General features: G+C 43.4%; 1 protein-coding gene across 1 annotated transcript in view; it reads left to right on the top strand.

Annotated features, from left to right (window-relative positions):
• The first annotated feature begins 619 nt into the window (after window positions 1-619).
• The window catches only part of GUCY2C (guanylate cyclase 2C (heat stable enterotoxin receptor)), a 39,888-nt gene continuing 16,868 nt past the window's right edge, over window positions 620-23,639 (top strand). Inside the window, exons 1-16 of the mRNA XM_008940262.1 lie at window positions 620-830; window positions 1,692-1,804; window positions 2,540-2,607; window positions 3,356-3,571; window positions 5,980-6,101; window positions 6,980-7,076; window positions 9,556-9,664; window positions 10,869-11,007; window positions 13,201-13,284; window positions 13,706-13,825; window positions 16,756-16,837; window positions 17,971-18,076; window positions 18,602-18,664; window positions 19,237-19,308; window positions 20,242-20,346; window positions 21,673-21,759. Coding sequence (XP_008938510.1) covers window positions 620-830; window positions 1,692-1,804; window positions 2,540-2,607; window positions 3,356-3,571; window positions 5,980-6,101; window positions 6,980-7,076; window positions 9,556-9,664; window positions 10,869-11,007; window positions 13,201-13,284; window positions 13,706-13,825; window positions 16,756-16,837; window positions 17,971-18,076; window positions 18,602-18,664; window positions 19,237-19,308; window positions 20,242-20,346; window positions 21,673-21,759 — 1,794 coding nt within the window. The remainder of the gene's footprint in view (window positions 831-1,691; window positions 1,805-2,539; window positions 2,608-3,355; window positions 3,572-5,979; window positions 6,102-6,979; window positions 7,077-9,555; window positions 9,665-10,868; window positions 11,008-13,200; window positions 13,285-13,705; window positions 13,826-16,755; window positions 16,838-17,970; window positions 18,077-18,601; window positions 18,665-19,236; window positions 19,309-20,241; window positions 20,347-21,672; window positions 21,760-23,639) is intronic.

Genomic DNA, 23,639 nt, shown 5'->3' with positions numbered 1-23,639 from the left:
TTATCTTGGTGGTAGAAGCTAAAGGAATTAAATTGCTAACTTATCACAGAAGAAAATATATCCTTGATTTATGAGCCCAGCCATCAGAGACAGTGTGGCAATGTAACCAGAGATGTAAGGCAATGCAAACATAAAGTAACCATCTGTTTTCCTCTAGGCTTTTAACGGACCTTGTATTTTATTTCCATTTTAAAGAGTCGTCTTTACAGTCCATTTATTCCCTCCCCTTCCTGATCTCAGGTCATCCCTGCAATGAAGAGTTAGTGCCCTTATCAGGGAAGGTTTCAGGTAATACTTCAGTTTTACAGCCCCAGCCTTTCCATGAGCAAACATTCACAGCAACCTTTAGCCTCTCTCCTTTCCCCAGTTTTGCTGTTGCTAGTTTTTCACAAAGAGAAGTGCCACCTGGGGCAGCGGAGGGGCGGGCAGAGGTGAAGGCAGGGAGGGGGACAGGGCAGTGCCTGAGAGAAGGATCACACAGCCTGGCTTTGAACCTGCAGCGTGGAGATCTCTTTTGTCTCATCCAGGAACAAAACCAGTGGAGGGTACCTGAAAGAAAGAGGGTTGGAAGAGCAAAAGAAACGAGAGCACGCACACGATGGGTCTAAACTGAGCAACGATGAAGGAATGGATGTTGGGGCTGGCCCTTTGGCCTGTGGTTTACTCTCTCCAGCTGCTGCAGCAAGTTGGTTCAAATGACTGTTGCAACAAGAGTTACGTGATCAATGTGATGCTCATGAATTACTCGGACTTCCCATCATCTACCGATAATTTGAAATTAGCTGTGACTCAAGCTTTGAAATGGGTACAAAATGAATTCCAGGTGGCAGGTAAGGCAAAGGCCGTTGGTTATTCCTCTCCTGCTGTGGTTTCTTGTCAGACTTGGTGCCACAACTTTCTACTCGTCTGACCTTCAGCAAACTGCTCCTCAGATAGGCTCCCTGCCTGTCTGTTCACTTATGCAGGTCTTTCAGAAATAGTGACCTCCCTCTGTAAAAACAGCAGTGCTCTGTGGATGGGCAGAACCACATTTGCTTTTTGGGCAGATTCTTCCTGCATGCTTTTCTGGAGATGTTCAGCTGGGGTCTGGAACATGGTAATTGCTGAACTGGATCAGACAAGTCCAGTGATCCCTCTGGGGCAGTAACTGGGATGCCTTTGCTTCCTCTTCTGGTCAGATTTGCCTCTACTTTCAAAAAACTATTTTTCTCTTGACCCTGTCTGTTGATCACATGATTTGAAGTGTGAAGAATCTTCAGTCTATGTGTTTTTCCCCCATTGAGTGACTGCAGATGATGCCTTTTTTCATCTTGATATCTTAACATCTTTCAATATCACCAATCTACTGTCACTGTCTAGAATATCATAGGGAAAAAGAGGTTCCAAAGAAATTAAAGTGTCTCTCAGTTACTTCCTACAGAGCTTTAAAAAATGTCTGTAGTAATGGCCAACCCTAAAAATATTTGTTACTGAAACTACCAGAAGAAGAAGTCAGCATCCCACACTGGAGGAGATTTTACAGTCTTATCCTAAGTAGTGGGGGTTAGATGGTAGGTGGACTTTCTAGCAGCTTTTTGGTGGGAGACATTCTAGCATAAGACTGCCCAGAGCATGCCAGGAGAGAAGGAACGCAGTGTGCTGGTGGTTGTCTGCAACTCATGATGCTGTTTGCTGTTACGTTTGCATTACAGGGAAAAATGTTACAGTCAATGCCACCTTCCACAGCTTCACCTCATCCCTCTATGTCTCCCAAGGCTGTCGCACCAGCACCTGTGAAGGTGTGGAGCTCATCAGGGAAATCTATGTGAGTAGCAGACTCCTTAAGTTGATTTCCTCAGAAGGCTTTTCTCTTTTCATGTGTGTGCGCCCGTGTGTCTCTCTGTCTTTCCTTATTAACTTCTGATCCTATTGTCCAGTTCCAAACAAATTTGACAGAGGAATGAAGTTTGCAGGGAGAAGATATTCCTGTAGGTTTGTGCAGACAAGCAGGAAAATACTGGAGAGAAATTCTATGAAAGCTTCCTGGAGAGTGTCATTAGGCATTTGATGGCAGTGCTGCCTAAAGCAGCCTTCCACTTCTGTCTCCTTTTCCTGTGCTTACGTTCAAACACTCAAACAACCCAAGCTGAGCAAAATGGTCCATTTCTAACTGGGTCAGCCCCTGATCTGGTTCACCATCAGCCTACACAAGTACAAAAAAGAGAGAGCTGTGTGAGAATGGGAATATGTGGGCAGAGACACTAGGCTCGCACTGAAACAAAAGAAATGCACATGGAACTATGCCCAGAGGGCAAAGATGAAGTGCTCCCTTGTCACTAGAAATCACAGAAATCACGTGGGAGAAGCTATGTGAATACCCTAATGTGGGGAAAAGCTTCAGTTAGAATTGGTGCTTTACAAGAGGCCATGTTTTGAGAAGTCTAGTAACTGTCACCTCTGAGTGAAGCTTTGTCAATCCAATATGAGTTCTCAAATCTACCAGTGTATGAGCCACTGTTATAGTCTTCGTTCTGTTCTGACCTCTTCTGATCCCTTGCAGCACGATGGTGCACTTGGCTGCGTGGTCATAGGACCTGCTTGCACTTATGCCACCTACCAGATGGTCTCGTAAGTACTACCTCTTCCCCCTAATATTGTGATGTTGAAGATATCAACTGCTGAAGAAAGTCATTTTGTGTACAACAAGCTAGCAGAGACATTGGTGTTTAGGACACCTATAACATATAACCTTGGGAGCCTTTTGGTTTCACTGAGAGATACTGGGAAGCTTGAGACACTTAACCTCGAGCTTTATCTGCTTTTAGCTCTATACGGTTATTAGATGCCATGACCAGAAGTCAGAAAGTTACTGACAAACACATGTGACTGAGACTTATAAAAGTCTCAGAAGAATAATCTTGCAAATGTATAGGACCATGATAAAATATTATGCAATATACCCTGTTTTATTCATTGTGTCTCCTAACTTTTGCTTTTCTATCTGCTGCATAGGGAGCTGCCCAGAATGATACCAAAGTCTTTTCCTTGGCAGACAGGGAGCAGAACTGGATGGGTCCTTGAGCCTTAGGATTCCTGTCACAGCCCTTGGGCTTAAATGATGCATGGTACCCAAAAGGGCATGAGGAATTGGGGGCAGTGGTATAAGCTGCCTGGACCAGTTCAACAGGGCTCTTCAGTGCCAATACTGACTTCAAATCTGCTTGTGTTTTTGAGGAGGCTTCTGTTTCAAGTTCAAGTTGCTGTTAAACTAACACAGGGCACAAGAGGAGAGGGAGCAGAGGATGGAAAGCATGTGGTAGCTGCCTTGGTGTGACAGCAATCTGTTCAAGACTTGTCCTCTTGTCTCTCCCTTCAGAGTTGAAACAATACTGAGCCTGCCTCTGATCTCTGTAGGGAGTTTTGGACTGTCCTGTGACTACAAAGTAAACCTAACCCGCCTTCTGACCCCAGCCAGGAAAGTGAATGATTTCTTCTATTATTTTTGGAAAGCATCTTGGCTGCCATTCAAAACCTCAGACTGGGAATCTGTCTACATTTACAAGAGGAATGAAAACTCAGAGCCCTGTTTCTGGTAAGTCCCAGATCCAGCTCTGACTCCACTGTTGATAGACTCTGTTGCCATCCTCAGACATGGCTCTTACAAGCTGTCCTTTGAGTCCTGCATTTTGGGAGATGCCTTATGAGGCACCAAGGAATGAGAGAAGGAAGATATGAATTATACCCTTTAGCTGTACTGCATGTCTAAATGTTTCACTCAGTCTACTTTTAATTATTCTGAAGCCTTGGATTTCCCTGTGGACAACATAGTCCACATCTTGCTCCTGCTGGAAATACCTCCTTACTGCATCCTTGATGTATTTAGTGTGACATAAGAGACTCCTACATTAGGCTATTCATAAATACTTTTTTTAGGTCAGGGCTCTTAGCAAGCTTATCTGGTAACGTTTCTCCACATTAATGGCTTCAATCTGTGGGCACTGTTGGTACTCCAAAATATTTCCAGAGTTCAAGCTGTATCTTCCTTTGAACAAAATGACCCCCAACAATCACAGAATTTAACCTGTTTGGAGCAAAGGAGGCAGTTTTCACTTTGTGACCTGAAACACCAACCTGTACCTGATTCTCAAGAATTCTGGGTTTTCTCCTTGCCTAAAATCAAACACTAGTTTTAGTCAAACAGACTCTTCAATATATTTATCATTACACTTCTATTACTGAGTCATTTAATTTTCAGCTCATGTGAATGTTCCTATGCTCCTTTGATTTTTTTTTCCCCCTCCAATTTTGGGACATAAAGTGCTGACTAATTAAAAAGAAAAATCTCATTTCTCCTACTAATTTAATAAACATAGCTCAAAGGCACCAAGAACTCATGGAAATAAGTATTATTTATCTTTTGAATTAATATCCTGATGAACTTGCAGAATTTTAAGCAAATTTTATGACTGGATTGACTTCAGAGTGATATAAGCCACTACCTACAGAATAGTTTGTATACAGATTTTTTTTTTTCTGAATTAAGAGGTCTAAAAACTGATCTCCCATTCAGTGTTTTATAGATATTTAGGGATTTCTATTGGTTTCTCCTTCTTTTTTATAATATAGATATACAGTATAAATAGGAACTTGCTCACATGATGTAATTGTTACAATTACCTCTCTTTGATGCTTTGAATCATCACTACACTTTGCTCCTCTCTTACTATAATCCCTGTTTCTCCATGTTTGCAGTTATAATTTGCCAATGCACTACACACACTTTAGCTAAATCCCTTTAATCCTGCAGATTTCACACCTTTCAAAGAAGTCAATGCATGTAAGTTATTTTCCAAGTGTTTCTTACCTTGTCTCTGCTAATACTCCTGTTTGGGACCTTCTTTATGACAACAGATTCTTTCCATTATTTTCTTTACTGTTGAATTAACAACAAAAACATTCATTTTTATATCTCAGCCAATTTTTCATCATAATATAGCTGTAAAAATGCATTTCATTCTGCTTTAATAGAAATGATAAGCTTAAAAGTTTTTGAAATGTCTGATTTTAAAAATTCAGTTTTGCTAAAGCACGAGTTATATTGGTTAGGCTCAATTTTTCCCCACAAATGTATAAAAAGAAGTGGATACCCACAGTGAGAGCAAAACCAGGTTGTGTCACCTGTGCATATGTTCCTGTAAATTAATAGTTCAAGATTCTGTTACTGAAAAAACATGGGAGGCCAAAGATATTTAGCAGTTTATAGGACTAGGATCTCAGTGTTGCTAGATCAAAAGTTAACCAGTCTAAAAACAAAGGGATTTCTTTTGGTTTTCTGCCTTCCTAACAGTGGGAAGGTAAAGTTCATTTCCCTGAACTTTAATTCAGACAGAATGTCTCTTCTCAGACACAACATGTTGAGGCAAGTATCAGATTTAAGAGTTGGCTGGTTTTGCTTAATCTTTTAGCTAGCTTTTACTTACTTGGTCATTTTCTTTTGCTGTCCTCATTTTTCCCCTTCAAGTTTGAACTGACTCAGTGTAGTGCCTTTTGTTGCTACTTTCTCTCTCCCCCACAATCAGGCTACATATGTGTTTTTAACCTCTGTTCTTTCTGCAGCTCCCATTTACTGCTTTGAACTTTCACATGTGTCTTCTGTTACCACTGATGTCTTAAACCAGCAGAGCTCTGCCACCTCGTTAGCCTCACTCACTGTAATTTCCCCATATCCCTGAGTTCTTAATTGTTAATGTCTTACTAAATCATTATATTCTCCAAACCTGTTCTTTGCACAACTAAGCTCAAATATTCTGTGTGGCTTTCCAAACACTTCTAAGTATTTCATGCCCTGTATTGATTTTCTCTCTTTTGTTGCTGCAGAAAAAACGTTCCACACCACCTTACAAACACTCTCGTGTGCTGTTAACAACCTACCTTGCATTTTGGCTTACTTAGGAGACTGTGAGGAGTATTTCTGTGAATATCTGTGCTCCCTTGTGCCAGGTACATGAATGCACTGGACGCTGGAATCACACAGTTCTCTGAAAAGCTGAAGTTCAAGGACATTTTAAGGACTCCAGAGCAGCTTAAAGAAACTGTGAAAGACCCAAACCGGAAAAGCAACGGTAAGGGAGCACTGAGGGGGCTCTGGCTCTTGCTGCTCACGTGCTTTTCCCAGGAAATCAGACCTACCCCTTAGTTACTTGCTAGGGATGGTCTTTCTACAGAAACGGTGGAGAAATGCAGGAGAAACCCAGATCTACCCTTTCACATGCATGCAAACATAAAATGGCCCAAAGTTCCTACATTGCTTTCTCCACCCCCATAAAATATGGGAGAATGTCCTAGGCCTAGAGAGCTTTTGTGGGGAATTATCCCATCTAGGCACAAGCTCTGTTTTGTCAAAGATGCAGAAATCCAGGAATCACAGCTCCTCCTAAGAAGGGCCTTAGATACTACAAGAATGCTTAGCTCTCTATCATTCCAGGGTTTGCAGCCCTGGTACATATATGAGCCTCAGTTGTGCCAGCAAGGGGCAGTTCTTCTGGAAATGATCCATCTAACCTGGAAAAGTGGCTAAGTATATACCTCATCTTCTCCTAAGACTAACCACCTGGCATCAGCAGGCCAAGTGAGCGTGAGAGTAAAAAAATAAGCCAATGAAACTATTACTTCAATGCCATTTAACTTAGAAATGTTCATATTCTGTAGCCCATATTGCATCAGAACTGCTAATGCTTATTTGAGTGAGATGATGGTAGTGCTCTAGTGCAATCAGACAGAAAATGGCACAGGCATTAGGACACCTTTTACCACTTCCCCTCAGATATCCCAGTCTTACTGCAGAGAGGCTGTAGGTGTGTGCCTGAGTCCCACAGCACAGGTAATGTGCCTTAGCCCAGCATTGCTCTTCTACCTGCCAGCCAAGCATGGGGAGCAGACCCCTGTCCTCTTCTCGTCTCTCCATTTCACCAGTCTGCCTCCATTTTTGTCCAATCTGCAGTGATCATCATGTGTGGCTCTCCAGAGGACGTCAGCACAGACCTAGGCACAGAGGAAGTGGATAAGGACATTGTTATCATCCTGATAGATCTCTTCAAGTAAAGTATCACTTTTGCCTTTCCTCTTTTCTCTGCAGTTTGCTGAAGGATAGAGATAATGGAAATAGTCTGAGTGGAACTGTTTTGGTGTAGCAATGCTGTCTCACAAAATGTTTTCCATTGCTGTCTTTCCTCTGTCTTGCCATTTATCTTGGCTGCTCAGTGTTTAATTCATGGCACATCCTCTACAATATCCTCTTCACATTACATGATATTTTTCTAAGGCAGTGACAGGGCAGGTAGGGTTAAAGTCATCCTGTGGAATCCTCAGTGCAGGAAGCCATGAGAGAGCCACGGAGTCCAAGGTCAGAATAGACATAATCTGTTCATATGAGATATTACACATTTTTCATATGCTCTGCCCAACCAGACCATTATGTAAATGTGGCTTACATTCTTCTAGGCTCTGTTTATTTTATTTTAAAATTATTCAAGAGCTGTTCAACTGTTTCTTCCACTTTATGACTCTTTCATTTTATAACCATCTCTTCAACATCTTTATAACTACATAAATCTTTTCAGAGTTGTTTCTTAGCATAGAGCCAAAGATTTCTGTTCTTCTATTTCATCTTTATATTATTAATTACAAAATCTTTTATAGAGAGTACTGATATAAACTGGCCTTATCAATGGTAGCCTGAAAAAGTTTGTCTGTGGGCAAGGACCAAGTGCTGATCTCTGTCACAAAGCCTAAGTGACACAGCACAGCTCATATCTAAGTGTAGATGCTCAAACTGATTTTTGGATATGGCTCTGGTCACTGTAAGTCATAATCTGGGAGAAAACTCACTGGCCTAGACCAAAACCCTGCCATGTGCTGGCAGCTTAATGACATGGATGACACAAGGCAAATGCATGTGCCTGTGTCTCAATCACACTTACTCCACTGTTGATGTAGCAAAAGAATCCATGAACTTCTAGGGCCTGTGGGACTACACAGACCTTGTGCCCAAAGCTGACCTTGACAGGGCAGTGCTGATGCACTTTGGGTTAATGACTTCAGTTGTTTAACCTTTAGGTCCCAACTGTGCCTGTGGTTCCAGCCCTAACAAGATCTTCTCTGTCCTGCACACTTCCAGGTTCACCATATATAATTTTCAGAAGCACCTCTAAGAGCTTTAGGCTTTCTGCTGCTCTACCCAGGCACCAGGAGCCCCTTGCTGCCCTTCCTTAGCCAGCTGGCCACCATCCATGCTTCTGTGCAAATGCACAATGGGGCCTATGTCTGTGAGTGCTTTTATACAATCAACATACTGACATGTATTAGATCCAAACTCAAGCTGTAGGAGAAGACAGCAGGCAAGGTCTCATGCTTCTCCAGGAGTGAAATCCCTCAGACCGAGTGATGGATTTAAGTTTTCTTCAGCTCTGAGCTCTCTGGCAGCCAGGACACAAACACTGTGTTTGAGCCTCCCTCAGGGGAGGTAGGAGGCCATCGGATTAGCCAGCTTGGTGGAGTCTAATGAGGTTTGCTTTTCACTTGGCTAGTTCAGTCTCAGCCTGACTGAAAAGCACTTTGAAATTCTTCAGGTGAAAAATCCAATGTCAAAGTCAGAAGGTTCAGGGAAAGGCAGAGCTCTGGGGCCAGGACCCCATCTGATGCCATGGAGCAGAGCCTGTGGTCTCCAAAAATTCTGAATAAAGTACTGACTGAAAAAATAAAAGGCTGATCAAACACGACTAGTGAGAGAAAGCTCACACAATTTTCCTAAATCAATCTAGCTACAGCAGTGACAGATGTCACCACTTGACACTAATATCTACTGCTAAATTCCTTTGTAAGATGTGACTCCAGTGGCTCCCAGTCCATGAAGCACTTCCAAATGGCCTGTCACAGTGATGAAACCAAAGATACCTGAAAGCTAGAACCTTTTCTGCTTGTTTTAGCATAGTTTTCAAGTTCATATGATTTCTTCCGATTTTCCTAGCTCACTGTGCTAAATAAACCAGTAAGATGCTCTCTGCACCCCTCTGATTGTTTCATGCCATCCCATTAAATGCTTTTAATGCAAACCCTGGTGGATCAGTTCCAGCAGGAAACATCAAAAATCAGAGTAACATGCAAAAGAGTGCAGAAGAGGTAAGAAACAAGCACAGTATCATGAAGAAACCACAGTTTCTTTGCAATACTGTCGATTTCAGGAAGAGACTCAGTTTTAATATACATAAACTCCTGCTTGACAGAAGAGAAGATAAAGGGGACAGAAATCAAAGAGTTACAATAATAAGAAAAATTCACTGCAGCCTATGAGTTTCAGCTTGCTGTATCTCTGATATTACCTTTAAATAGTTAAGCACAGAAGCTGGCATCAGGGAATGAACAACATAAAGAGTTTTGTCCATGATGAAATCTCACTTGTGGAACTCCTGTTTTAACCTGTTAAATAACGGTGCTGCTGGGGAGAGGAGAGTGGTTCTGTCATGGTCACCACTGCCCATGTTGCTGACTGTTCATGGGATCTTGTGCTTTGCTTTGCAGCAACGTTTACTTTAAGAGGAACATCTCAGCCCATTACATGAAGAATGTACTTGTCCTGACTCTGCCACCAGCTGGCAACACCTCAAATACCATGAAGACTGAGGACTCTGCCCTGGTAACTATTTTATATTTGACTATTGCATTCAGTTAATTCATGTTCATGCAATAGGAAATGAAAACTAAAAATGCAGCTGCAATCATCCCCCATCATGCTTCTATGCTGGTATGTTCTTACATCACTGCAGGATGACATTTTGTCCTGCTGTAATGACATAAAAATGTAACATACAGCAAACATGCAGGGTCTCATTTTCCTGCTTTCTGAAGTTCAACTCAAGCTTTTCGTTTCATCTGCAAGTATCAGGTTCATGGGGCATGAGGAAGACTCATAGCTACAAGGCCTTCTGACTCCACTTCTGAGTGAGTGACTATCTTACATGGAACTGCAAGGCATCACTGAAGGAAGCTCTATAGATATAATCAAGACGTGAGCATGGGAAGTTCAGAACTAATAATTGCTGACTGATTTTTGTGTGCAGATATGTGTAAGCGGTGGCAACCATTGCTATTCCTGTCCAGGGGCTTTCCAGTTAAACCTTGAAAACAGGAACCTTCTTTTTCTGTAGGAAATATGTATTTTTTTTTTAATTTCCTGAAAAGCAGAAACAATGCAAACCCTGTATCTGCCTAGTGAAACATACCCCTGCCATCTGCCCAGGAAAGAGACTCTACATGCAGAGCTCTTCTCAGGATTTGTGGCTTTGAGCTCCAGCTCTTCAGCAGGCAGCCCAAAGACTCCATATGGATTTGCAGGGCTTCCAGAACCCCCTGCATGGGTTCAACACATTTTGGGTATCAGCTCTATGGCAGGCTCCTGGAAATTCTGGCACAGCTCCTTGCCACTGAGCTGTGGCCATCTGGAAGCCCAGACTTGCTGGTACCACATTAGATTATCTTCACAGAAAGTCTAATCCAAAACCAGAAGCTCTGGGTTTCACTGAGCAGACCTGGCCAGAACCTACAGTGCAGGATTTCTTGAATCCTTTGCACCAGGATCAGCATGCCAGAACTTTACACTGGCCTCCTGTAAGTTTTCACCACCTGCCTGTCCTCATACACTAAAAATATATTTTGTTTCCTTTTATTGTTCCAAGCAAGAATTCTGATGGGGCATTGCCCATCTACTCAGTGTTCAGCACATTTTGGTCTTCTCTGTTGGAGTTTTTGACAAATGAAGACCACCAAAGATATTCTAGCTTTAAGGCAGAAATATGGACTCTCAAATTCCCATTTTTCTTTTTCTCCTGTTCCAGATGGAAGATGATGACTTTGTTGTTGGCTATTTTAATGCAGTCTTGCTGTTTGGACATATTCTAAAGAAATTTATCCTCTCTGAGAGCCCAGTGTCACCTCTCAGTTTCATCAATGAATTCCGAAATACCACTTTTGAAGGTAAAAAAACCATACAGTCCTGGGCAGGGTTCACTAGATTGTTGAGGGGAAATAAATTTCTTTTTAAGCACTCTTAGGGTAAGTCAACTCTACACTAAAAAAGTCCAAGCCCTTCAATAAGTTTTGTTCCCACTCTTTTTTCTTTTTCTATATTTTTTTTCCCAAGGATGTTATCTACAGTATTGGCAGAAGCACTGGGTAGCAGCCATGCAAAATTACCTCAGTGCATGCAGCACACCAGAGGTAGAAAGCAAAAATGATGATAATCTGAAACATTGCAATTAGCAACAGACTGAGGCCCAGACTCCGTTCTGGGCTGTTGCATCTTTCCTACTGCTCTGAGGTACAAAGCACATTTAAAGAATATTGCTGCCTAAGGAGAGGTAGAGGAAGGAGGAGGGACAGAGCTTCCCAGCCAGTAGAGATGGAGGACAGAGACAAGGACCTGTAGCTGGTGTCATTCTGTTGGCAAAGAGCTGAACTCTCTAGAGGGAGAGTATTTGGAGAATGAAAAAAGAGCTGGAAGAGTGAAGCACACAGGTAGGTTTCAGAGTCCGTGCTGCCTCCAGAGGCAACCTGGCATTCAGGTGCTTAATTCATGACAGTGGCACATCTAAGCTTTCCCCCAAAGGTCTGGTCTTGACTTGAGGCCAGTACGTATAGAAATATGACTGATGTTCAAAGTGACTCTGAAGTCCACTTGGCTAAGCTTTAATGAAGTAGTTTCAACTATTTCCCAGTTTACAAAGCCATCGTAGGCCCGGGTGCCTGCAGTGTGAATGTAAGCCAGCTGGCAATGAGCTAGCTCTCAGCCAACTTTCTTGTTGAGCACCAGTGAGCTTCTGTAGGCCATGGGCTTAAGATGATATAATTAGATCATTAGGAAAACACAGAAGCAAGACTTACAGAAAGAAATTACAACATTACCACTCTGGTAGCAAAGTCCCAGCTGTCACTTCACCTCAGAGATCTGTAGCAAAATGATGACTCAAAACTTAGTGTTTATGTCCCATGTGCTTTCAGCAAACACACGTGTAGAAGTTTCCTAGATTTTCCTAATGTGGTCTAACAGGTTTTGGGCTTATCTTTGCTTTAACTATGGTATCCCAAACCTAGAAAAATATAGTTTATTAATTCCTCCTGGAGACAGCATCCTTTCTTGAGTATCAGTAGACTCGTCTCTTCAGTTTCACTTTAAATTTGAAAGGTAAGTTGCACCAACTTTTTTCTTATTGAAAATAAATCTAGCACTATAATGCTCCACATTAGTTATAAGGTGTTGAACCACCTTCTTTCTTTCTTGTGTTGGAGGCTAGTAGTGTACAGAGTTCATACAATAATTATTTTGCTATTAAGAAGGTGGACCATGAAAAACTGAGAATCAGTATTTGAGGTGAAAAAGGAGACAGTAATTCCCAAACTACAATAATGATGATGCTGAATTTTGGGAAAAATAAAGTAAGTCATCATCAACAGCAGCAAAAAAGCAATCTGAAGGTGATCAAAAAGACTCTCCTAAAAGAAAGAAGGGAAAATGAAGCAGGTGAGACTTTAAGGACTGGTGGGTATCAGCTAAGCTTGTGCTCTTGTGGAAATGACTGACTGCATGAGAGCAAAGTCAAGCCACGCTGAAGGACATAGGAAGTTCAACCTTAAAATCCTTGGAATGTGCTACAATGGCAATTTCTCAGCCTGCACATTTGCTGACATACTGAGGCAGGAGTTTAAAGGGAAAAAGAACTTAATCAAAATAATATTAGTGCCAAGCAGGTAGCTCTCAAAACAGTAAGGGGAATGAAAGTATCCCTATATTTCCTTTCTTGTTGATAGATTCAAAGTGCAGGTAGAAAGAGGCAATTTCCCTTCCCACTTCTAAAATGGTCCCTTCAGGGAGGTTACTCTGACATTCTTGGTATGCTGAAGAAACACGACATAGATTTTTCTACAGCTAGAGGGAGATCTTCCTCTTCAGAGCAGTCAGTTCAACACCTCTCATTGGATTTTATAGAGAAAATGTAGCATACAGCATATAAGGGAGAAGTAGCACCACACTAAGCTAACATGTATTCTAGCATGTACATGAAGAAGAAAAATCTCTCAAACAGTAGAAATCCTTTTATTTAGCCCATCCTTCCTGCCACATATTTATGTTTCTGAGCTTGCAAGCCCCTGACTAATTCCTTTTGTCCTCAGGTCTACTGGGTCCGGTGACTCTAGATGACTTTGGAGACATTGATACCAATCTGACCCTGCTGTACACGTCACAGACTGCCAATCATGTACGTATGTCAAGAGGACAACAGTTTGACCTTATATATGAAAGGAGAAACAAAATGCCCTGTACTATTACATAAGAATGATGTAAATAACCACAGCAGAAGTGGTGGCGTGCCACGGCATGAATGCTGTGCACACCAGGAGGGGTTCAGGAGAGGTGTGCTGGAGGCTGACAGGATTGATGTCATCTGGTGATTCAGTAAGTGAAGTACAGCTGGTATTTTGTGGGGCTGATACATTTATTTTCAGAGATAGGGGAGGAATGAAGCAGAGTATGGCAGACAAACATATGGCTAACCTGAGGAATGCACCACTAGCAGAAAGTATCGCTTTGAGTTGGAGTAATACATTTATTAAAGGTAGTTGGAAGCAAGGGACAAGAGAGCGAGCACAGCTGCTGACTGCCTTTCTTCCCTCCTACACCCACAGTTTGGAACTCTTCTGTATTTCAACACTCAAAAGAATGAGACCCATACAGAGGCCACCAATCCAGATTTTGTCTGGAAGAACCACAAGCTGCCCAGTGATATTCCAGGTGCAGGTGAGACACCCACTAAACCCACCTCTTCTTCCAGGACAGATCAGACAGTCCCAAGATCTAGCCGCTGTGGAATCCATCCCACCAGCTTCACACTGCCCTCAGCCAGTGACTCCAGGAGCTGGGGCTGAACAACATCTTTCTTTCCTCTGCCCCAGCCCCTCATGTCCTCTGCATCCAGACCAGTTCTAAACCTACATTTCTGTTCAGGTGCTACTAACCCTCTGGTAGACTCCACACTGCACCAGCGAGGTACTGACATGGGGAATACTAGCACGTTTTGGAGGAGGTCACCCTTGAATAGATAACCTTCACTAGAAGACGGTGGTGGTGTGAATTGCTTGAAAGAGCATTCAAGAAAGGCAGCAGAGTTAAGGTTATGATGAGTTATCTGACCGCATTTCTGTACTGCCAATGCAACATGGTGATTTCTGCTTGCCCCTTCATCCTTGTTCTAAGGAACTGGGGAGATGACACAGCACTGTGGAGACTCAGGGTACTTTTCTTTGAGGGGTCTCTCAGAAGAGCTGTCTCTTTGCAGAAAGACAATGGGAAACTAGGTTATTGCTCTACCTACACCCAAACTTTAAATCTGAAATCCCAGTAATCATTGCTTCCTTTTCTTTTGAGTTTTTGGGGACTCTGGAGAGAACAGATGAACCCCCTTGTTATTCAGCATAGCAGGGTCATGCCTTGTCAGTCTGATTGGATTGAGATCACTTCCTCATTTATACTGCTGCCACGCGATGACTGGGAACGGAAAGAATGGAAAGGCATGTGATTTAGGAGATGATATACAGGATAAAGATTATTGCAGTGTAGTGATTGCAAGGGTTAGTGCATAGGGGGTTATGCACTGAGTCATTCCCATCAGTGAGTGTTCAAAGGTACCACTAGTACAGGTCCCTGCCAAAGGTTCACTCAAGTGCTTACCTCCATAAGGGAACTGGAGAAACAAACACATTCTGATAAAGAGTCCATTCATAGTAAGGTGGTACCTGGATTCAAACATTTTTATTCCTCAGTAAAGTAAATCAGGTGGCTTAAAATTAGGTCTTGCCACTCTTAAGAGAAGCAGAAGTATTTGTGCATTGCCAGGGACCCATAGGAGCTGTTAGGAGCAGGGAGCAGCATTGACAACACTCCAGTTAGACAGCCCTGGGAAGAGCAGAAGGTGTTCAGTGGAACTTTACTTTTTGCAGCTCTGGTAAAATCTCTGGTGTCCCTTGGGATGCCCACAAGCCCTGCTTGTGCAGAGACATCGACACTGCACACATCAGCCACTGTGTAAGCTCCCTGAGCCACGTGCTGCTTGGCCGAGCCACGTGCTGCTTGGCCTCAGTCCTCTGGGTGCTGTTCCAGTCCCATTCTTGCCCATCCCTTGGCCCCCCAACATGCCATGTTGTCAGTGGGTCTTTGTATCTTTAAAACATTCCTCTCAGCATGTCCTCCTTTGAAGGTGCTGCACAAGGGCAAAAGAAAAAAGGGAATTGCAGAAAGCCAGTGTACAAAGTGGCAGCCAAACACGTGCGTAGTGAAGGCCTGACCTTGTGGCCAAGCCATAAAAAAGCAGAGCCGCACCGCCTCCCACAGGCCCTCGGCCGCTTTGTTTTCACAGTTTTAAAAATAAATCTTCCTTCAGTGTGATTCTAAAAAAAATATACTCCCCCGAAGGACAACTTTTTACAGCCAAAGTTTAAGCAACCACCACGCCTTGACAACAACAGACGGAACTTTCCCAGCAGGACTCTCTCCTGCAGGGAGGGGAGCGGGCACAGCGGGCAGAGCCCTGCTCCTCCCCACCCTGTGGCTGGCAACAGCCCACCCAGCCCGGCTACCCCCTTCTTCCTGCAACTCCCTAAAACACAGGGCTTCGTCCACATTTTCCTATTATTCAAAAGTTTTAACCCTCGCTCTAAACATGGATAAGGCCCAGTTCAATACCCAAACGCTCCTGGTTCCCGAGGCCCTGAGGCCTGGCGTGTGGTTGCTCCCCGTGCCAGGAGGTGGTACCAGAGCCTCAGCAACGGGAACCTTGGTCCCGCGCCGCATCCACGGGCAGCTACAACCTGCTTGGTAAACTGCCAGCCCCGATTCACAAACGAGGTTTTAGAGAATTGGTACAAAATCGTTTTGCACCTCCTCACGTAGCTGTCGTTTTACAGTGGTGACCTAATGCCCCTTAGTACTGGGAGCTTTCAGTGGAGGGCATCAGACCAATATTAAGTTACTGGGAGGCTCTGGAACCGATGCTGGGATAAACACAGCAGAGAAAGATGGTGGAGAGACGTGATAGACAGAATGAGAAAGATCAAAGCTAGAAAGCTGGGTCCAAAAATCCAGAGGAGTTCCTAAAGTGAATTCTGTGTCAGATGCAGACAGTTACCATGGTGTGTTCCATGCCCTGCTCAGTTACTGCCCGATTCTGAGGGTCAGTGTATGTCATATTGCTTGATTTCAGGTGGCCAACTGCTTACCCCATTTACATCCCTGTCCCACAGGGAGTTGTACCCAAGGTCTGCCTCCATCACCCACTCTTATGAATTTATTACAAGGAGAAGTTTGGCTGCTTAATTTTTTAAAACTTGGTTGCTAAGAAAAGTCAGAGGTATTCCTGGACTATCCTAGTTTGTTTCTAAAGAGGAGAATACCTGAAAAGTGCTGCTCAGATGATGTGAGATTTAGTCCTCCCACCTGAGGTGAGGACACAAGACCCCACTGTTCCGGGTCATGCCTCGTGCTGCAGTGAGGGTGGCAGGCACATGTCATCTCCAGGCAGTGCTGGGCTTTCCCAAAGCTTCTCAACTGAATGTGACCAAAGCGTGTCCCTGCTCAGCTACTGTATGGGTGAGGGTAATCACTTAAATTTCTTAAATACTGTTTTTCAGTGTCCTCTGTTGAGTTGTTTATTTTTCAATTTTTCTGTTCTGCAGGCCCACACATCTTGACTATTGCTGTCTTTACACTCACGGGAATTGTGATTCTGGTTCTGATCATCTCTTTGCTGATCCTAAGGTACCAGTCCCTTTGGCCTTCTGTTTGTCCTTGAACAGTTTTCCTCCTAGGGCAATGCCTTTGTTTTCTGCTTGAAGAGCCATTCGTTAGCTTACTTTACATACCTGACTGGGGGTATATAACCCTATATGGGTATTAGATCTATTAGATCTATATTCAATTTAATAGGTACTTGATCACCAGTTGATACCCATTTGAACTCCAGTGCATCCTGGTGACACAACACAGCTTATGAGATTGAACTGAGAAAAACAGTTCTTACCACAATTATTGGTTGTCCTTTTCTTTGATATATGCATGTTAAAATATATTGGAAAAGGGAACATACATGTTATTAGTCAGTACTGGGGGTTCTCCCATTTGGAGCTTTTTCTAACAGTCATCAGTGTGCTAGGATTCTCCTGAGTCTCTCCAGTCAGTCCTGTCTTTCATTTTAATAGATGAAGAACCTGCACGAGTAAGCAGGTAGGTCGGTGAGAACTTGTCATCTTGCAGCTTTTCTCTAAGACAAGTGTCTGCTCTGAAGTTCTGCAAGGGAGACAGCAGTTTCCTTCTCTCTGTTCCAAGGACTCTTCCCTCATTGTTATGAAATGTGCAGAATATAAAAGACACCCCCAAAAAGACATCTCATCTCATCTCATCTCATCTCATCTCATCTCATCTCATCTCATCTCAACATTGTTGCTACTTTCTCTCCTGGTGCTGCAGTTACACCAGTTCTTACCATCCACTGTTGTTGGCAGGGCTTCCTTTGTCTTGCATTTGTTTGTGGGACCTCCCTTCAGAGTACATTCAATAACAGAGGAGAAAACTATATGAAATCCAGACAGCCCTTTGTGCTTTAAACTGTTCCTATCTCCCTTGAGACACTGCCTACCAGCTGTTCTGCTGTCTCTGTTCTGTTCTCCTGCTAGGTCTGTGGTACTGAACGAGCATTCAGGCTTTCCCAAAGCTAGGGCAATCAGAGCAGCCTCAAGCTGGAAAACTGTACAAGAGCCACAGTGCTTGTGCTCAGGTGTTGCCAGCCTGATACTCCAACCTTGTGTCATCCCGACACTCAAGGTTTCCCTGTCCTAATCTCCTGTTGTGGGTTTCGGTTCACGGGGAGGATATTCTGTTCACTCCTTCTGCAGGAAGTACAGGCGAGATAACGAGCGCCGCTGGAAGAAGTGGTCCCACATACCACCTGAGGAGATCCTGCCTCTGGAGACCAGTGAGACAAGCCACATCAGTCTGAAGGTAAGAGGAGAAGCACAGTGCCCAAAGCTGGGTCTTGGATTCTGTCTTCTAAAGACCATTGATAAGTTGGCATACTCTGACTACAATGTAGGCTATGGCTCTGGTAGAATCTAGTAGGATCTGTTATTTTTTTTATTTATTCATTTATTTTTAACCCTTACTTGCTATATTGAAGAAAAAAAAGAGATTATTCCCCATGTAGTTCTCTGGAACAGAATGTATCTGTTCTCCAGCAGTAAAGCAGCCCATTTTGTGAGGTGGACTGGGCTGGTGTTAATTCCCAGCTGCAGGGATTTCCCTGTGCTGTGCTATGCCTCTGTGACACCCAGCAGCATGACAAGCAGCAGGCGGAGGGCATGGGAGTGGCAGGGATGTCCCACACTTTCCGTGGCACATGCTGGCCCTCCCTTGAGAGAGAGGCTTAGGCTTCTCTGCCTGGTACACACTAACACTACTTATCTCTCTGGACCTGCTAAGCTGGGAGTAGGTGATAATTGCAAGTTAATTATTCTTCTTTGTTCTCAGATAGACGAAGATAAGAGACGTGACACCATCCAGAGGCTTCGCCAAGGCAAATATGACAAGAAGGTAACCTGACCACCTGTCCATGCTCCCCTCCTTGGCTTAGGAGGGCTCCTTCTGCGAGGAGGTTGCTCCTCTCCAGAGATAATTCCACCCACCCTGACCCTGCAAAATGGCTTGATCATTGGGAAGGAATAAACCATTTATTCCCTATCAGGTGCTTTGCATTTTGCTTACTGATGGGAGGCAATATATAAGGTTCCATGAACCCCTAGTCTAGTCCAGAGGTGCAGAAGAAGAAAGGGAGGGACCAGAAATCAGATAAATTTTGGTACCAAGGTGGTTAATGGAGGACAGGCCATTTACATGGCAGTTCCTGTACATTGAGCAGAGCTATCTGCTTGCCTAGGGTATATTCGTGTTGAATTAAAGCCTTCACCACTGACAGTTCTAAATAGTTCCTATCTACCTGGGAAATATTTTGAAGGAAATATTACTCACTTACTTATTAGCTGATTAACTGAAACTCCCAACACCAAAGCAGAAGGATGGTGTTTCCAAAGTATTTCTTTGTATGGACACTTCTTGCTGTTGTATTGAACCTATGATTTTTTTCCCCACTGGTATTTTTTCTTCAGGTGGTGATCCTAAAGGATCTCAAAAACAGTGATGGTAATTTCTCAGAGAAGCAAAAAATAGAACTGAACAAGGTAACTGCTGCATGTAGGAACTGGGCATGGCAGGGTGGGATGGAGCCCATGGGAGAACTCATTGCTTGCTGCTGTGCTCCAACAGCCACACGCTTGTGCTGGTTTGTGAGGTGAACTGGTAATGAGTTCCTCAAAGGACAGTGCTTGATGAACTTTCTCTTCGTGTGCGTGATCTCATCACCAGCTCAGAGTCTGAAGTGTATGCCAGTGAAGCTGAGGATGAAGTCACTCCTGCTCTCTCACAAGGCCTTGCTAATACATTTTGATAGCTGATGCTAAAAAGCAACGCACTCTTCTTGCTCCTATCATCCTAACTCACTAGTGGCAGAATGCTGTGGTTAAATCTCATTATTGAATGCCAAGTGCAGCTCTTTAAGTGTAGGTAACCCCCTGCTGGCTCCTGCACACGGATCTTTCAACGTGAGAGATGAATCTGGCTGCAGTGCTGCATCTTTTTTGAATGAGTAGTTTTCCTTTTCATACAACTCAGCTATACTGCAAGTTCAGTAAGCTCTAAAAACACCTCAAAGTAAACTACAGTTGTCTGTATAAATGGAAAAAGTCCATGATATCATGCAGCATCATTAAATTTTTAGTACTTGATTATTTACTGACTGATTCTTAACATTCTGTCACTCCTAACAGCTATTCTAGTCAACTGGGAGGTTTGAGCAGGGAGGAAATAATGGAGGCTCTGAAATTAACTTGCAGTATCCAACAGCAGCCACTCTTATCTCCCAAATCCAGAAGGCTCTGGAAAGACAAATGTCTTCAGGCACTTCACTCAGTGCCTTACTACACACTGATATAAAGGAAACACACACATCTTATCAGGACTTGAGATAAAAAGCCACATCACACAAGTATCCTTGGTCTGTGTTTCTGTACTAACAACGATTGCTTTTAAAAACAGATGCAATGTTTCTGCTCTAGCTCCTACAGATTGATTATTACAACCTGACCAAGTTCTATGGCACTGTGAAGATGGACACCATGATCTTTGGGGTGATTGAGTACTGCGAAAGAGGTTCTTTGCGGGTAACGATCTTTGCAGATCTTCCACCCTAAAATTATTAAATTTCAAAGTAAAAAAAAAATCCCCATTTCTCTGTCTCTGGCCCTCATACAGCAGCCATGGACTGAGCAAGTGGTGAGAGGTTTATGATTTCAGTTTCCTCACCCTTGCTTAGTTCTCTCCAGCTTTCCCCAGATGCTGCTGCAGCTGCCTCAGTTTGATGATTCTCAGCAGCTAGAGGATGAGGTGAGATGCAAGCAAGGAAAAACACACACAGAGCTCTGCCCAGGCAACAGCAACAGCCACTGTTTGTGTTGTGTTGTGCCCCATATTGTGAGCATACAGGACATAACATTTTCTTTATTTAGCACTTGAGGCTATGGTCTGGTGGTTAGGGAAATGTTGGGAGGATGGTTGGACTTGATGATCCTAGAGGTCCTTTCCAACCCTAGTGAGTCTATGATTCTATTTTCCAAGCTGTAGCTGTTGTCTCTGCTGATGCCCTTGTGGACCTCACAATGCCCTCAGAGTGTAAAGGGACAGAGAGAAGTATATATCCCATATTAGTAAGTGACAAACAGTTTGAGGCTGCAATATGGCAAATCTTATGCTATGAGGGACAACAGCCCTTAATTTTTGTTTATCAAAAGAGATAGTAAATTGATGTCTGTCAAAAGTTATTGAAAACTTACAGTTTATTATTACCAATGTAATTTTAGTGCTAATCATGAAGTAACGATGGCATCAGCTTCTCAACAGGCATAGATTTTCTCTGCTTCTGAGTCATACAAAGACCCTCATCAGTAGCAGTGGTCTCTGGAACAAACTCACAGCAAGGCAGCAAAATAACAGCTCTGTCTCTGGTTCTTTTCTTGTAAACTGGCATACTCATGGGGGTTTACTTTTAGTAACAGAAATCATACTGGCTGGAAGAACAGTAAATGACTGGCACTTTAAGATAAGTCTACTTTGAACTTACAAGGCCATGAGTAAATTAGTAGGAAATGGGCTGTGAGCACAAACCACAGAAATTCATCACCTCTTGCACACCTCGCCCACTTCTGTCTCAGCTATTTTGCTTTATTTAAGATTCAGTTTTAAGAGCAAATTCACAGTTTACCTTTATTTACACAAACCCTTCTTTTCTGCCATCTCCACTTTTCTAAAATATATTTCATATTCCCTGTTTTCTGAGTCAACTCCTGCTCTAGTGCACTTACTCCCTATAAAGAACTAAGGGCTACCTCTTTCAGTTGCTGTTTGAAAGGCTGTGCAATTTAGATACTCGTATCTCATCTTCTGCTTTTTCCCTGATGTAGGTTAGAACCATTCTTTTCTTCTCTTGACAGGATGTTTTAAATGATAAAATCTCCTACCCTGATGGCACGTTCATGGACTGGGAGTTTAAAATCTCTGTCATGTATGACATTGCCAAGGTAAGTGGGCTGCTGACGGTGCAGTGCTCATCAGCCTGCCCTGGCCAGCAAAGCTGAGCCTCTGGAGAAAGGCAGCTCTCAAGGTCTCCTCCTTTACTTGCTAGTGCTGCATGTCCTTCCACTCCTCCTTCTCTCGGGACAGGCATATGAGGCAGGAGGAGCCAGTGGCTCTCAAGCTGGAGGAGGAAATAGGGGCCAGAGCTGGCTTTGGGCTACTTATAAATAAACAAAGCATGCCACGAAGAAGGGGGACCTAGAGACCAGAGGGTTGCAATCTGTTGACCAGTGACTCTGATTAGTAGGGCTTGTGCAGTCACAAGACCCACAAACCACTCTGCTCTCTGGACTCAGGTAAGGCACACAATGGAAAACTGGTTTTTCAAACAACTAAATTATTCTGATTTGTATCCAGAGATGGGACCAACTTTTTCTAAACAAACGGTTTATTTTGCATCCTGATTTTTTCACTCGACAGAGTGGATGGCTTCTCACTAGAACTATCCATTTTAAGCAGTTTGAGAGAAGAAAATAATCTTGTACAGAGAACAAGAGTGTTTTTCAGTAGCTTTCAACAGATCTTTGCATTTTAGGTCCTTGTGCTAAGAAGAATCAATATGCACAGCAAAGGAAAATCTATTCTCTACTAGAGGCTTGTATCTGTTTATCTGGTAGTTAAGGAGCCTTTATAATTCACAGGTATAATAATTAATTATATCTGTGCAGATAATGTAAAGAATTATCTCTGTCTTTTTGCTAGTGCTCAACTGTTCTCCTTTGCCTGTTACTGGCTTGCAGTTGGGTGTTCCTCCCATTTCTCTGCATGCATCAGTTCAGATTTGGTCTCCACAACGAATGGCTTTACTGTGTCTGCTCTAAAGAGATACTGAACATCTTGCTCTTTACTAGAGCCCCCTTAATCCACGTTGTCACAGTTTGTTGGCCTTGCTAATGACTTTCAAGTTCAATGAACATTCAGCTTTAAGTTGCATTTTAAATAGCAGTGGAGTTTCCTTTCCTCTTTCCATCATATCAAAAGCATGGTGTTTTTTAACCCTTTGCAGTTCACCTTCAGATGTTTCCTTAGTAAATAGAGACTAGTACTGGCTCTATTTACAAGAAGGAGAGAGAAACTGCAAGTCCTTCTGAAGGGAGTGACCAAATGCCCAGTGACTACACTGGGACTGGGACTTCACGACCAGTCAGTCACTGCACTGCTGGCAGCGGGGACATGGAATCTGAGGATGGGTGGTGCACTGCATGTGTTCCTTGACCTGATACTGTGGTGAAGCCTCTGGGACCTCAGCATTTCCATTAAATTCTTGTATTGCTTTTCCCAAACCAGAGCTTCCCAGCCTCCAGGCACCCTATTTTTACTTGAACAGCTTCTTGCTTTACATAAGCCACTTTATGGCCCTTCAGCTCCTGTTTCTTTCATCTCAGTATCTGCCCTTTCAAAGCCCAGCCCCAGCTCCCCAGATTGTTAAAACCCCTATGACCAGCTCCTGCAGTTCCCTCCCCTTCTGTGACAGACCTGGGCAGCTCGAGGCCAAGGAGCCTTAGCTTTTGCTGGGTGCTGTCCATAGCACAGCAGATCGTGTGCAGCACGTGAACCTGGGGGAGCTGCCCAGGGGTGGGCCACTGCTTGGCACCAGTCAGTGGGTGGTGAGCAACTGCACTGTGCATCACCTGCTCTTCTGGGGGTTTATTTCTCCCTCTTTTTAAAATCTTCTCTTTTTATTACTAAGTATTAGAATAATATTTTATTTTATTTCAATTACTGAACTGTTCTTACCTCAGCCCACAAGCTTGACTTTTTCCCCAGTCCTCCTCCCCATCCCACCACAGGGGAGAGTGGAGAGCGAGCGGCCGCGGGGGGATAG

The sequence above is a fragment of the Merops nubicus genome, unplaced genomic scaffold (assembly GCF_000691845.1).
Source record: "Merops nubicus isolate BGI_N331 unplaced genomic scaffold, ASM69184v1 scaffold42815, whole genome shotgun sequence".
NCBI lineage: Eukaryota > Metazoa > Chordata > Aves > Coraciiformes > Meropidae > Merops > Merops nubicus.
The sequence above is the reverse complement of the archived record's forward strand: the minus strand, read 5'-3'. Positions and strand labels throughout refer to the sequence as shown.